Below are 13,392 nucleotides of genomic sequence, written 5' to 3'. Positions count from 1 at the left end.
GGGCGCCTTTCGGTGTGGGGGGCGGGCGCGGTGTGGGGCGCCGCTGCTCGCCGCTGGCAGGGGGTCAGGCCGGGGCCGGGCGGGAGGAGCGGGGCGGCTGCCGCCGGGCGGGAGGGCGGGGGGGGCGCCCGGGGAAGCTCCTCGGAGCCGCCCCGGGCCGGCACCGCGGCCCGGCCCCTCGCATCGCGCAACTTCGAAGGGTTTTTGAGGAGAAAGGATCCTCCGCGGTTTTAATTAAGCCCGCGAAGCCGGGGCGCTGGCACGGCTCCTGCGCCTCCGGACGGGCTCGCCGGCGCTCCGGCGCCCGCTCCCAAATCCTCGCACCACGTGAAGAGAAAAGGTAAAAGGAAATACCCACCCCCCACCTCACCCCCCAGATTTTCTTTTTAACCCTCTGGTGCGTAGTTTTGATCCGGTCCTGTGGGTAGGGTGTCCGTGGCCTTCTGCCAGTTTGTATGTAGATATATTTATGTAAAACATTTTCTCTCAGCTCCTTGCCAGCTGTTCCACATTTTCCAGCTGCCACTTCAGTTTGAAATGATGGACTGTACGGATCTCAAAGAGCCTTTTAGTCCAAGGTACGGATAGCTGTCCGTTTGATATACAGTGTCACGTTTTAGAGGCTACTTCACTAAAGGAGTATTAGGTAGCAACCCACAGCAAAATACTCATCGCCGTCGCGCCCCTGCTACTTCCCGCTTGATTTTTCAAGGCTCAGTAGACGTGATTTTTTAAGCTTCAGTGTGCAGACTTCATGTCTTTTGTGTGGGCTACAGAAAAACTTGAAAGCGAAATTTTTTCAGAGGCCTTGAGATATGTGGCTGGTTAAATCAACAAACATTTTTAAGAGGGCACGGCTGCCCCTCTTTCTGTGCGTGATGTAGGTGTCTGTTTTGAAAACCGTTTAAAAGTCGGTGGAACAGTGAGAAGCCACGAAGTTTCTCAGTGTTACAAAATTGGTTTTGATGTGGTGTTCAGCGAGATACCTGCAAGAAATGGCCTTAAGTAGTTTGAATATTTGTGCAATTGCATTGTAATTTGGAAAGGTGCCTCACTGATTGATTCCTATAATTATTTCATTTACGTCCTTTATTAAAAATTAATAATGATCTGACAGTTTCTTAATTACATATGTCACGATTATTTTGAAGGAAGACAAATGCAGTGTTTTAAAAGTAAAGTAACCTTAAAATGTAAAAATTGCCGTGTCCACACCACTGTATTTCAGTTGAGGAAATATATATTAAAAGTAATGGTGAATGAGTTTAGCAATGTAAACTGTAGGCAGCCTCCTGAGAGTTTGTTTATATAATGAGTGTTTGGGTTTAACTAGCTAGTATGTAAATACTTTCAGTTTGGTGTGTAGCCCAGTTCTAAAACCATAAATAATAGTAACTATGAGAGAAGGCTGTTTTAAGGGGGAGGATTATTTCTTTAAAAGCAGGATTATGTGATTTTGAATGAGTAAGAAGAATGAGTAAGAAAAGGACTCCCTCAGTGTATATATATTCTTTTAAGGAGCAGTGGAAGTAAAACTGTGGCTTAAGGTGCCTAAATGAATGCACTCTTGCATTCCGATGATTGCACATGGTTTTCAGCAGGACATGCTGTTTTACCAAAGCATTTCTGCGGAAGTACTACGAAACAAAGACATCACCTGCATTTTCCTGCTTAAGTGGAGTAATGTTTTTGTCTTTAGAAGGCGTGCAGTGGCCAAGACAGCATCTACTGCTATAAGTATTCTTCAGTTGTGAAAGATACATTGTGCATTTTCAAACACAAAAACGTTTTGTAACTAAGAAATTAAAGTATTGATGGTTATAAAACAGTTCTGTTTATTCTGGATTTGGGGTTGGAGAAACCAAAATACTCAAGTTTTGAGATATCATTATGGTTTGTTCATCTTGCAGATTACTTCATTTTTTAACGAGATAAATGTGTGCATTTGATACTGACCCATAAAAGTTTCAGTTACACTTCCTGCCCCGTTTTGGGGAAAGCTGTTCCATTACCTGCACTCCGCAGCGTGTCTGAATTTCATCCTGCGCATTCAAGGAAGGAATGGCATATTTTTGTGCTGCAGAGTGTTAGAGAAAAGTTAGTCATCTTTGCCTGATAAATAAGGAATCTGATGGTTATTAAAGCAGGATTTATTTGGAGTTATGGAAGGAAGCAGTTTAATGATCAGTGTTGCATGCACTCAACTATATGGAGACAGTAATGTACAAAGAAAAAGCAGACTTGAAGGAAAAGTGAATCAATGAGTCATGAAATCCTCAGGAAAACCTTAGTAATGGAATGTTAATGCTTTTAGACTATAGTAGATTATCTTAAAAGTCAGACTTTTCTTCTTTATGCAATTGTTGTAAATCCCTAGCTAAAGAATACTTTGAAGAAGGCTTTAGTTTTTCTGGCACTCATATTCTGTAGTCACTCTGATTGTTTTGGAAGATTCAAGAAATTTTCTGCCAACTTGCAGTTAGGCAATTAAAATGCTAAAATGGCTACAGAGGAAGCTTTTTATTCAACAAAAGGTTCAGCTGTAATAATGATTTCAAGTTGTCTTTTAACCATAGGTTTTATAGACGTCCTCCCTTTAGACTTTGTCATTTTTATAAGGGAATTGATTTGTTATACTTTAAAATCAAATAAAATGAGACAGAATAAACAAAAATAGGGCATGGGTGCTGCTGCAAACTTTTCAAGTTCTTTCAGTGCATTTTTCATCTTTACTTTTATTTGATAGGTCTGTGAAATAGAGCTGTAGACTGGCAAAGACTTTAAATGAAATTTCACACTTTGATGATTTTTTTTAAACTTTGATATATTGACAGCAAAAGGAGCTGCAAAGCTTTTATATAACTTGAGCAGTAACGCCAAGCAGCAGTCAAACGTCTCTATGCATTTGTGTTTAACTGCAGAAGAAAAACATGTCCATGGGCAGTAGAGGGTTCTTATCAACTCCCTAATCCCAGATCCCAGCAAACCTTGAGGGCATGCCTCAGATCTTGCTGAAATCATTGTAGACTCTCACAGTTTGCAGATTAAATATGCTATGTGTTCCTGGCTCCAACAACAGTTTTATGAGCTCACTAAGCTTCCTGTTTTAAGATCCTTTTCTGAAGTTTTTAGGAGCTGCTAAAGGCGATGCTGTCTATGGCAAGTGGTACTTGTTAATTTAGAGACACTTTAGCTATTTCATTCTGTCTGTAAAAATGGCCAGAATTGCTATTTTCAAATTGGAAGTCGAGTTGCACTGAAAAAAAGAGCTCCTTTAAAGAGGGATTCTGTTGTTTTAATGTGTTTGTCAGTACACAAGGTTACAAAGTTTATACGAGGCTTGATTTGTTTTATGGGGGCTTGACTTTGACCGGGCTCTTTAAAACGAGACTTTTTCAGTTGTAATTCTGAGCACAATGCAGCTTTTAGTACATAATTTCTGAGCCTCTTTTAACCAATTGTATTTGTAGCAGCTCATTAAACATACCTTTGAAGTTCTCATTCTCCTTTAAGTGTCAAAGAAGGGAAAATGTACTCTGCCAAGGGTGAATTTCAGTGAATCAGGTAGTTAACCCCGGGATTTGTTGACCCTTCTGAACGAATGGTGTTGCACCTCAAATTCAGGTCTTCTTTTCTAGCTGCTAAATAGTTAACTCTTATGTTTTATTCACTGTAATCATGTTTATGTATTTGGTGTAATAGTTTTAATTAAAAAGGAAAATACTTATTGTCCAACAACATGTGTCATGTTATTCCCGAGAGAACTTGAGCCAATTTTGTGCTTAAAGGTTATTCAATGAATGAAATTTTGAAAGCCCATTTGTCAAGGTACTGCATGGTTTCTGTTAGTTTTCAACCCCCAAATTCATTGTCTGCATGGCCCAGTCATTAGTCATCAGTGTATTAGTGCTGCCTTCAGGCAATGCTGCCCAGCACTTCTTCACACCATTATAGCTCTAAAAGTGTACTCTGCCGACTTGTAGAATTACTGCTCTGATTTCCGCTTGGCTGGGTTTGAGGTAAGTCCCCTCCCTACCTTCCAGCTCTCTCTAATCCCCGCTTTCTTTTAAGGCCGCTTTCTGCAGAGATTGAGGGGAAAACTTTCTTAAAGATTGTGCTGGCATCATACTGTGGTTTTGTTGTGGTATACGCTGTACATATTACCTTGAAAGTGTATTAAATTGGCTGCTGATCTGAGGAGTTGGTTTCTCTCTTTTTTAAGAACAAAACAAGAAACGAGAATACATAGATGTTAAAAATGCCTGCAAGATTATTTAGATTACAACAAGGGACGGACTAATTGGGATAGAATGCGTTTGTCTCTGAATAGTTGCTGGGTGTCAGAACTGATAATATCAGAATCCACTACCAAGAGATCTGATTGAATAATTTTCTTAGCTGAAGTTTCCACTCTAATGTCAAGTTATTTTTTGCACTGATTACCAAGCAAGACAATTAATCTTTTTTTTTTTTTTTTTTTTTTTTTTTTTTTTTAGCGATGCTGAAAATGCTGCTTTATTTTTTTGGCATCTGATATTTAGGTCAGGGCTAAAGGACCCAACTAACCATTTGGTGGTTTATAGCTGAACATCCCCCCCAACTATGTTTGCTGCTTTGTATGCCACTCTGTTTTCTTTACGTACAAATCTGTTAATGTCAAGAAAATCAACTGCATGTAAAGAATACTTCATCCAGCTGCCGGGAGAATGAAGCCTTCATTAGATAAGAAGTATGAATACCTGAAACCGAATAGTCAGAAACACAGATCAAGTTAGTGTCACTTCAGTACAATGTCTGCTGTTCTGAACCGCGTATATTAAAATGAAATCCTAGCACCACTGATTCTTAACTAACAGGACATGTGGTTTGGTGTGGTTTTGCTTGGCTCTTCAATTCACTGTGGATGTTTTTTCTGGGAAAATAAGACAGCTGTACAATTCTATGATTACACCATTTGAACTGGGGTAGTGGATTGCAAGGTAATTTATACGGCAGCAGTTCAGAGTTGTGCTGTTGTATTTTGTCAAGTTACAAAAACGTGAAGGAATCATGATGCAGTTTTACTGCTACTATGAGACAGGTGTAAAACCTAAAGTAAACTGTAAAAGCTGAAGATAAAGTTTTATAAAGTACCTTTCACACTTGAAGTTCTTCCTGGATATATGGAGCTTTCCTAGCTCTTTTACGTGTTAAAACATCTGTGTTGGGTTAGAACGTGAAATTCTGGATGAGGGCATCCCTTAACCTGAGAGTATGCTGAGGAGATAAACAGGCTTCCAGGAACGGGACTGGTGATCAAAACATGGCACTTTCAGAAACATTATACTTGATTCCTTTAATCTTGTTTTAAAATGCTAATTGTAAAACATGGAATACAGTCTTTTCTTCTTTCATTTGCATATCATAAGTTGGAAACAGAAGGCACATCTTTGCAATGGATGTACATTAAATATATTCTTCCTTGAGCTCAGTTCCTGTATAGATTGACATTGATATATAGATCTAGTTTTGATTCTAAGGAAACTTTCATCTCTTGGGATTGATGAGATCAAGCAAAAAGTGTGAAGAAAATGTTCATGCCATTGGAATTCACATTTAGCTCTGATGCTCTAACTTAGAATATTTCTGCATTTTTCTGTGGCAGTTGTAGTGACTTCTTATTTGATGAACTAAATAAATCGTGATGCAAAGCACACCCGTTGCAGATGTTTGTAATTTGCTTTACCAAGCTGTTTGTCGACAAACTGGCAAGAAGGGAAAGAAGAAAACATCCTATATCGTCACCATAATTGTTCCTAGTGCTCATAACAGAATCAGCAGAGGAAGTCATAGGGTATGTTATCAACACAGCAAGTCTTGCTGGTTGTCCTCCTCTCTGAATATTCCCGTCCTTTCAAATCTTGAGCATGTATAGAATGCTCCAGGTTTCATAAAATAAGTGTTTTACAGAAGGAAGTCACTGTGCTATTATTGAAGTTTGTTTTGAATTTAGTGCTGCTGAATTCCTGAAGAAAGATAGGGGCAAAAACTGAGTGTAGGCTTGGTAGGGAAGTTTGAAGTGTCACCACTCATTTTTACCTATTGCTACAAGCAGTAAAGTCCACAGGAGATTTTTTTTTTCCCCTCCCTGTGCTAATTCTTTTACAGCTAATCTTACTTTGACATAATTATTAGAGTTTTTGCTGCTGCGGAGTTGGAAGCACAAGGACATGTAGGATTGCAAAGCAAACAATAACGCACTGCTCTGAATTTTCTAGCAATATTAGGCAGTTTAACTGGCAGGAGTTCCGATTTCTGAAGGGTAAGTGTGTTACCGTTTTTAAACCCGCTCCCCTCCCCAAATATATTTACAGATTTGAAGACTGGAAAAATATGTGGCACTTTCTGTTTTTAAAGAAATAACCTTTGTTCTTTCCGTTGTCTGTATTTAGATAGTTTGTAAGAAGAGTCAAAATGAGGAATAAAGAAACCCAAGACCATGTGATTAAAATAGCAAATGCTTAGATGCAGAGTTAATGACCTGGTTTATTTATCTGGTTGTGGTTGTGGGGTTGAGGTTTTTTTGGTTTTTTTGGTTTGTTGTTTTTTTTTTTTTTCATTTTAAAGTTCAGTTGTTTAATCTAAAGACTTGGATGATGAATGGATTACGAATTTTTACCTCAGAGGATACATCATATCTGAAGTGTAAAGCCACTAAGATGTGTTGTAAGTTCTGGTTCTGTATCCCTCAGCTTTGTGTTGTGTGTCCCTAAACAGTAACTTCTGTGAGGGATGGACTGGTTGGATATAGACAGTTTGACCCAAATCCTTCAGTGTTTTTATCCATTACATTCTGTTTACTGGGTAAGAAACTACGAATCACTTCTTTCCTGGCGGAAAGCTGTGTTATTTAGGTACAGTTTAATCTGTTGAAGTAATAGTAAAAACATTTAATTGGGGTTATACTTAACAGCTTTCTAAATCCCGTAACAAAAGTAGAGATAATCTACTTGTAAGAGTATGTGGGTGATGTGTATTAAAAGCAACTGAGGTGCTGCCTCAGTAGAAAGTGTCACTTATTGATCCTACTGTATGCGTAGGTTTTAAATATTTTCAGAACTGTTGGTAATCCAGTTTATCTGTAGCAGAAAGATGTAAGCAAATGTAATTCCTCTGGAGTTGAGCAATTATTACAGTTGATCAGTAGTTCCGTGTATGCCATAGAATAGTTTCTTAGGATCTTAATCACGAGGATGCTAATAGCACTGCTTCGCCTAGCTGATTGCCTTTGTGTTTGTGATCCAGCATTATTGTTGCCACAAGCTATTTAACCTATCAGGAACAGATCAGATCATCATTAACCAGGCTTTAGGTCTAGTTGTTTTTCAGTCTTTATGGGGGGAAGAAATCAAAGGAATGCAACACAGGAAAAGACAGCAGATAGTAATGAATTTGGAAAGATTGTATTAATAAATGTGGTGCCCTATAACTTGGGGTATTTTTTAATTTCAAGCAACAGATCCTCCTATCTGATTCTGTTGGTTTTTTTTTTTTGTTTTTTCTTTCTAATTTTACTTTGCATTTCAAAACAGATTTAGGAGAAGTAAGCAATTAGCAACTAGTGCATTTGTAGTTTATGCTTGTAATTTAAACAGAGATAAGTACTGCAAAGTATAAGATACCTTTTTTCCCCAACTTACTAATGGTTTGTTGTGATTTTATATATAGACGGTATAAGACTATTATTTGTACTGTTTATGGCAGTCTTAGTCTTACTGTGCCCAGTTGTCTCAACAGGGAAGAATCCGAACAAAATTTGCCCAGGAGTAGTTAATGGGGGTTGCAGAATTCTGGTTTAGCATACAAAAAACTGGGAAAAGATAAAACTATTTAAAAGATGTATAGTAATTAGATTAGTTCCTATAGCTATTATAAAAATGGTGAAGGGTACCAAGAGGTTAATGTTGCAGCTAGAAGAGACTTCATAAAATGTCTGAGCGCTTGTGTATTTTTCAGCAAGTACTGTCAGGGGTAACTTTGTCAGTGCAGCTTTGCAAGCAGGTTTGATGGAAAGCACTGCTGAAATCTAGGTGGGTTTTGGAAGTTAAATGTACCTGAATCAAGCCTGTATAAATCAGTGTGAAATAGCTCTCATATAATAGCGTAAGATTGTCTCATGTAAAGTTTGCATTTGAATGTATCTGAACAAGACAGATTTTTTTTTTTATCCTTAAATAGTCCCAAGGAACGGTGTAACTGGTTTTGATAAAACTGATAAAGGGTCCTTTATGGTTGAGAGAGACTGTAATTTCCTGATTGTTCTTCATGCCTCCCCTTGTGTTTTTCACTTTCATACAGTTGTGCTGTTCAAGATGTATTGTATCCCCAAAGACTGCTTCCAGTAGTGTGGATCAAAGTAGTACCTATGAACACCCTAACTACCCAGTCATTTCTGAAAAATTAAACATGCTATGTTTGCTTGCACGCTGATTGGGGCACTCTGGTTGCTGATAGCAATCAGTATGAACTTCCCTACTGCTGATGTAATGATGATGAATGCTGTGACACTGCTATTTCAGACAGCTCTTCTCAGCGGATGCAAACCACTTGTTAATGAATTGAATACAACTACAGCAGCATCGAATAAAACAGGGAAACGATTTTTTTTTTTTTTAACCCAACACATTAAAGGATACCCCCTCAAAAAATATAACAAATAAAGGCAGAAGAAGGTTTAAGTTCGCAAGAAACATAAACCAATCTAACATGCAAATTCTAGATGCTGATTCCTGCCCAAGCACTTAGACTGAAGCAAGTAGTACTGTTGAAGTCAGTGAGCCTATTCCTATGAATAAAAATTTGCATGATCTGGTCTTTAAAACTAACATATGCAATATAAATGCAATGATTTAAAAAGTAATTCAGAGAGGAATTGGAAAATTGAAGTGTATGTTCAGAAGGGGTCACGTTTCCTGCTCTTCCAGGCGGAGGGCTGCTCCACTGGTTTCGGTTAGTTGGCACTGTGAGTAAATGAACAAAAAGATTTTTTTTTTCTCCCCAGTATATTAATATGATTATTTTTACTACTGTGAGGCAGTTTTATGACCAGCATACATAAGGACCGGAAATTATATCATTTCAAATTGCTTGAAAGATTTTTTTTGTTTGAAATGCATTTCCAACATACTGTTATTTGTTGACACTCCTTTTAAAAGAGACAGTTTTCCTCATTTAACTAGTTCATTGCAGTAGCTACTTCCTGAAATTCCTCCAATTTAATATGCAATTGGTGAAAGTTTGCATTTATGGTTTAAAAAGAAGAGACACACCTGCAGGCAGGTTGCTGTTTTGAGAGGGATTAGGTTTAAAATGGGGATCTGGAATTAATTGTGCAGTGGGTTCAGGCTTTAGGAACATTACAAAAGGTTCAAGCATGGTTGAATGGGAAAAAGCCATGAATGTTTGCTTTCAAGAAGGAATGTTTATCCCCCTATTTACCTATGAAAGTTCAGGCTTTTGCCCATATACTGTTATAGCATTTTCTTGCCATTCATATGCACATGGAGATGCTGGGTAGCCACAGAAACTAGCTTTCTGGTGTTTTGAAAGCAGAGCTCCTTGCTGCAGAATTGATACATATTGTCTCAGGCCTGGGGGCAGGAACAGGGAAGTCACTGACCCCCACGCTGGGGAGAGCCGTGTACACCATAATATAAACCACTTCGTATTTTAATGTGAAGGTGATGTCAGGCTGGCTGATTTTCAGAATGCTTTTCGTTAGGGATTAGCAGCCAGTAGAAAGAAATCTTTACATCATCCTGGATGGGTGTTTTTTGGTAGACTGCAATTCTCCATCTTTCAGTATGATTTCTGAGAGAAAATAAAAATCACAGCCAAAATTAAGGAGAATGATTCTAGAAGACGTGTGTGTCTGGTTTGTGTTTTCAACTTGGGCTTAAGTTCGTCTTCAGGAAAAAAGTTTTGTGGGGCACCATATTGATTTCCAGTCGGCTGCTTCCCTATCGGGCATGCTTGGCAGAAGGTACCAAAACACATACCTCTGCTTGTTAGTCCTGCCACCTCTCCTGGCTTTCCGTGCTTTCCCAGCCATGCATACCACCATGTAGTTGATGAAGCACTGGGGTGTAACTGGAGCTGCTGGAATTCTTGCAGACACCCTTGCCACACGGGCGTGCGTGGGTTGGGAGTGGAGGAAAGAAGGCACGGGAGGAAGCGTCAGCAGCGCCGGGGCCATTGGCTCGTGGTGCAGGGTGTAGAGCTGAGTAAGAAAGTTTACTCTTGCGGTGTTCCTTCTTCCATGCTGAATAAAAGCACGAATAAAAGCAGCCTTCTGGATGTAAACTAAGCAGACATGAACCAGAACAGGTACCAAGAGCAGGTGTTTATGTTAGCTCGTGGCCAGTTCTGCAATTTTCTGACCAAAAATTCACTTTAAGCTGCTACTTTAGGCCTCTGTTCTGTCCCATTGTCCACACTAGGTAGTGTAAAACAGGAAAGTGATAGAGAGTGGTGGGAAACGTGGAATTATGTCTGCTAGTCTTCCCTCCATTAAAGAAAACAACCCCAAAGCACCAGAAAAATCTCATTGGTAGGCTTCTGGGGAAAGAAAAAAAATAGCCAAGAGAATGGATGGATGCCAGTCTGAGCAGCCACGTGTTGCTCTTGAATTGCAGATGATCCAAAGATGCTTTTTAGGAGATTAAAGCTGTGTTAACTCCTTACGGTACCTTCATCTCCAGATTGTAAGGGAGGTCCTGTCCTGCCATGGTGAAGAGGGGAAGGAGGTGGAGATAAATGAGGGCTCCTTGCTCATATCTGCGCAGACATCTCTGTGGCAGGAGGTGGTGGAACCACTGTAGATACCTGTCATCTTTTTTGTGACCTTTGCCCAAATGTTTCATGCCATTCCAGTGGCCTTTTGAAACTGGGGCCATGTGGCTTCTTCCTTTCTAGTGGAGTAGGGAGCGTAATTGTTTCCTTCCATGACTTTTAGCCAAAAGAAACAGGCTTGTGAACCAAGGACAGAAGAAAATGTTCTGCAGCTTCTCCCTCCAAGCTCTTAAAGTCAGACTCTTTGATGTAAATGAAGATGCTGCCTGAATGGCAGACTTGGCCCTTAGAAGGCAAAAGAGAAGAAACATAACCACAACTGAAAATGTATTGCTTTTTAAATTCCTTCAGAGATAGTGTAGAATGTTATTATTTTTAAAGACTGTTAAATAACTCAAAGCCTGATATATGTGATAAGTGACCAAAGTTGTGGACGCCCTTGTATGAGGTGCACAAGGGAAAAGGGGGAGAAAGCATATGAGAAATTTGGAAAGGGGCTGTTTAGCAAGCTTGTATGAGATCTCTTCTCAAGGAGATTTGTGCATTGCTGGCTGCACGCGAGGGCTGTTGCAAGTTGAGTATTGTTAGATCTCTCCTGCGTCCTGTTTGAAGACACCTGACGTTCCCCTTCATGTTCTGGTAGGAAGTTGTTTCACAGGTCATAATAATGTTTATAGCACTTTCACGAGTAGATCTTGGAAGTACTCTGCCATGGCAGGCAGAGCTTTGTTATTCTTGTCTTTAGCAAGAAAGAAACTCAAGGGAGTTGGCCTTCCCAAAGGTTAGACCAGTAGGTCAGTGGCAGAGAGTCTCTGATATCTAATTCAGTTCCCTGGCTGTGCTGCCTAGCTAAATAATGATTCATTTAGTCATTGGGCTCTTCTTTGATCCTTACTGTATAACAATGAGGCTTTGGAGTGTTTTATTGTGCTATTAAAAAGAACTCCTACTAGGGAGGTGGGAAAGGGAAGGTTTACTAGACAGCTGTGTTTGTGATGAATTGGCTTTGTAGCCTTTTTTGGGGTTTGTTGTTTTGGTTGGTGGGTTTTTTTTGACTGTCAGAATTGGGGAAACAGGTTGCTGATGTAATTACACTTCATTATAGTTCACTTTGTGGCTTGTTTTGAAGCCTTTGGTTTTTTATTTCATTTAAATGATGTTTTAGAACAGTGTGACTTCCTTCCGTTTCAGACCCCTTTAGCTAATGACTGCAGTCCTGCTCAGAGCTGAAAACACTCTCTTTATTACTATTTTTCGTTGTTGCATAGGATCATGTTCAAACTACTGAAGTACCCAGGTACTTCAGTTCTAAGCATGGTGTGTGCTAAATATTGATGATTAATGTAACGTTTACTTGGACAGACTGGCATGCATCAAGTTAAGCTGCAGACCAGTGCTTGGAAATGCTTGTGTTCTTCACAGCCCAGGATCCCAGCAGTCTTGGGGCCTGGTGGGGATATGCTGCTGCACAAGCAGTATTACCCTTTTGGAAGCTTATGGGCTTCTTGGGTTTATGTCAGGAATGTAAAAGCTCTGGGAATAAGGAGAAGTGATCCGCAGGGTATAAAAGTAATGTATCACTGGGGATGACACTGAGAACAGCCAGGAAAGGCAGAATAACCAGACACACACCTCTGCAGGGTTTTCCATTTTCAGTGTTTTCATGCAAAAGAAAGTGATCTCATTATCTGCCACTAGCAATAATATTTGCCTTTCCCTGTGGTTTTTAGGGTGTTGCTCCAATGCACTTTTGTTTGAGTTAGATTTCTGAACAAAGTGAGAGATGTTTACACGAGTAGGACAAGGTGTAGAGATAGACAGGATAATTCTTGCTGCAGTGTGTTCGGATAGTGTGAATGTTGGAATTTAAATATTTGACTTCTATAGTCAACATGAAGGTCTGTCTTGATTTCTTTAGTGTTGTTCCAAAGTGCTCTGGACATAGGAGGAAAATGCTGGCTTTTTTCCCCTGGGTCCATTAAAACCCTACAGGCTTGAAAAACATGGACCTACCTGTCAAGCAGCGTAGTGGTTTGTGATGCTGATTCTCTTTAAAGGCAAACATACTTATTTTTGGTGTTAGTGCTTCCTTAAGTCCTTCAGGAATTCATGCATGCACACATGATTTGATGGGCATCCAGAAGTGGCCTGTGGGACTGCTAATTCAGTTGTGCTGCGGGCTCTTCTTCAGGGTGAGAGGTGTGAGAGGTTTTAGTCTAAGCTTTCAAATAGTATTTCAAGTTTATGACTCTCTTGTTTCATTCAGGTATTAGTACAAGGAGAGCTGAAGTAATGAGAAGTCATCATGGAGGCGCAGTCCCATAGCTCTACCACGACGGAGAAGAAAAAAGTGGAGAATTCCATCGTGAAATGCTCCAGTCGAACAGATGTCAGTGAGAAAGCTGTTGCCTCCAGCACAACTTCCAATGGTGAGTAACAGCGGGGATTTACTAGCAGCCAAACCTACAGTAATTTTATGTTCACTGCATTCCTTGTGAATTGAGCGTTTGCACCTGGATCAGTGTTTGTTCTAAGGAAAGGCTAAAGAAAACGAACAAGGCG

At 39.8% G+C, this 13,392-nt stretch overlaps 1 protein-coding gene across 1 annotated transcript in view; it reads left to right on the top strand.

Moving 5' to 3' along the window:
• Positions 1–13,392, top strand: part of GLI3 (GLI family zinc finger 3) — a 208,713-nt gene that overhangs the window by 1,226 nt on the left and 194,095 nt on the right. The window contains exon 2 of the mRNA XM_074889064.1: positions 13,097–13,259. Within this exon, the coding sequence (XP_074745165.1) occupies positions 13,136–13,259 (124 nt within the window). The 5' untranslated portion in view covers positions 13,097–13,135. The remainder of the gene's footprint in view (positions 1–13,096; positions 13,260–13,392) is intronic.

This window comes from Strix uralensis, chromosome 1 (assembly GCF_047716275.1).
Source record: "Strix uralensis isolate ZFMK-TIS-50842 chromosome 1, bStrUra1, whole genome shotgun sequence".
In the NCBI taxonomy this organism is placed as follows: domain Eukaryota; kingdom Metazoa; phylum Chordata; class Aves; order Strigiformes; family Strigidae; genus Strix; species Strix uralensis.
This window is presented reverse-complemented; position numbering and strand designations above follow the sequence as displayed.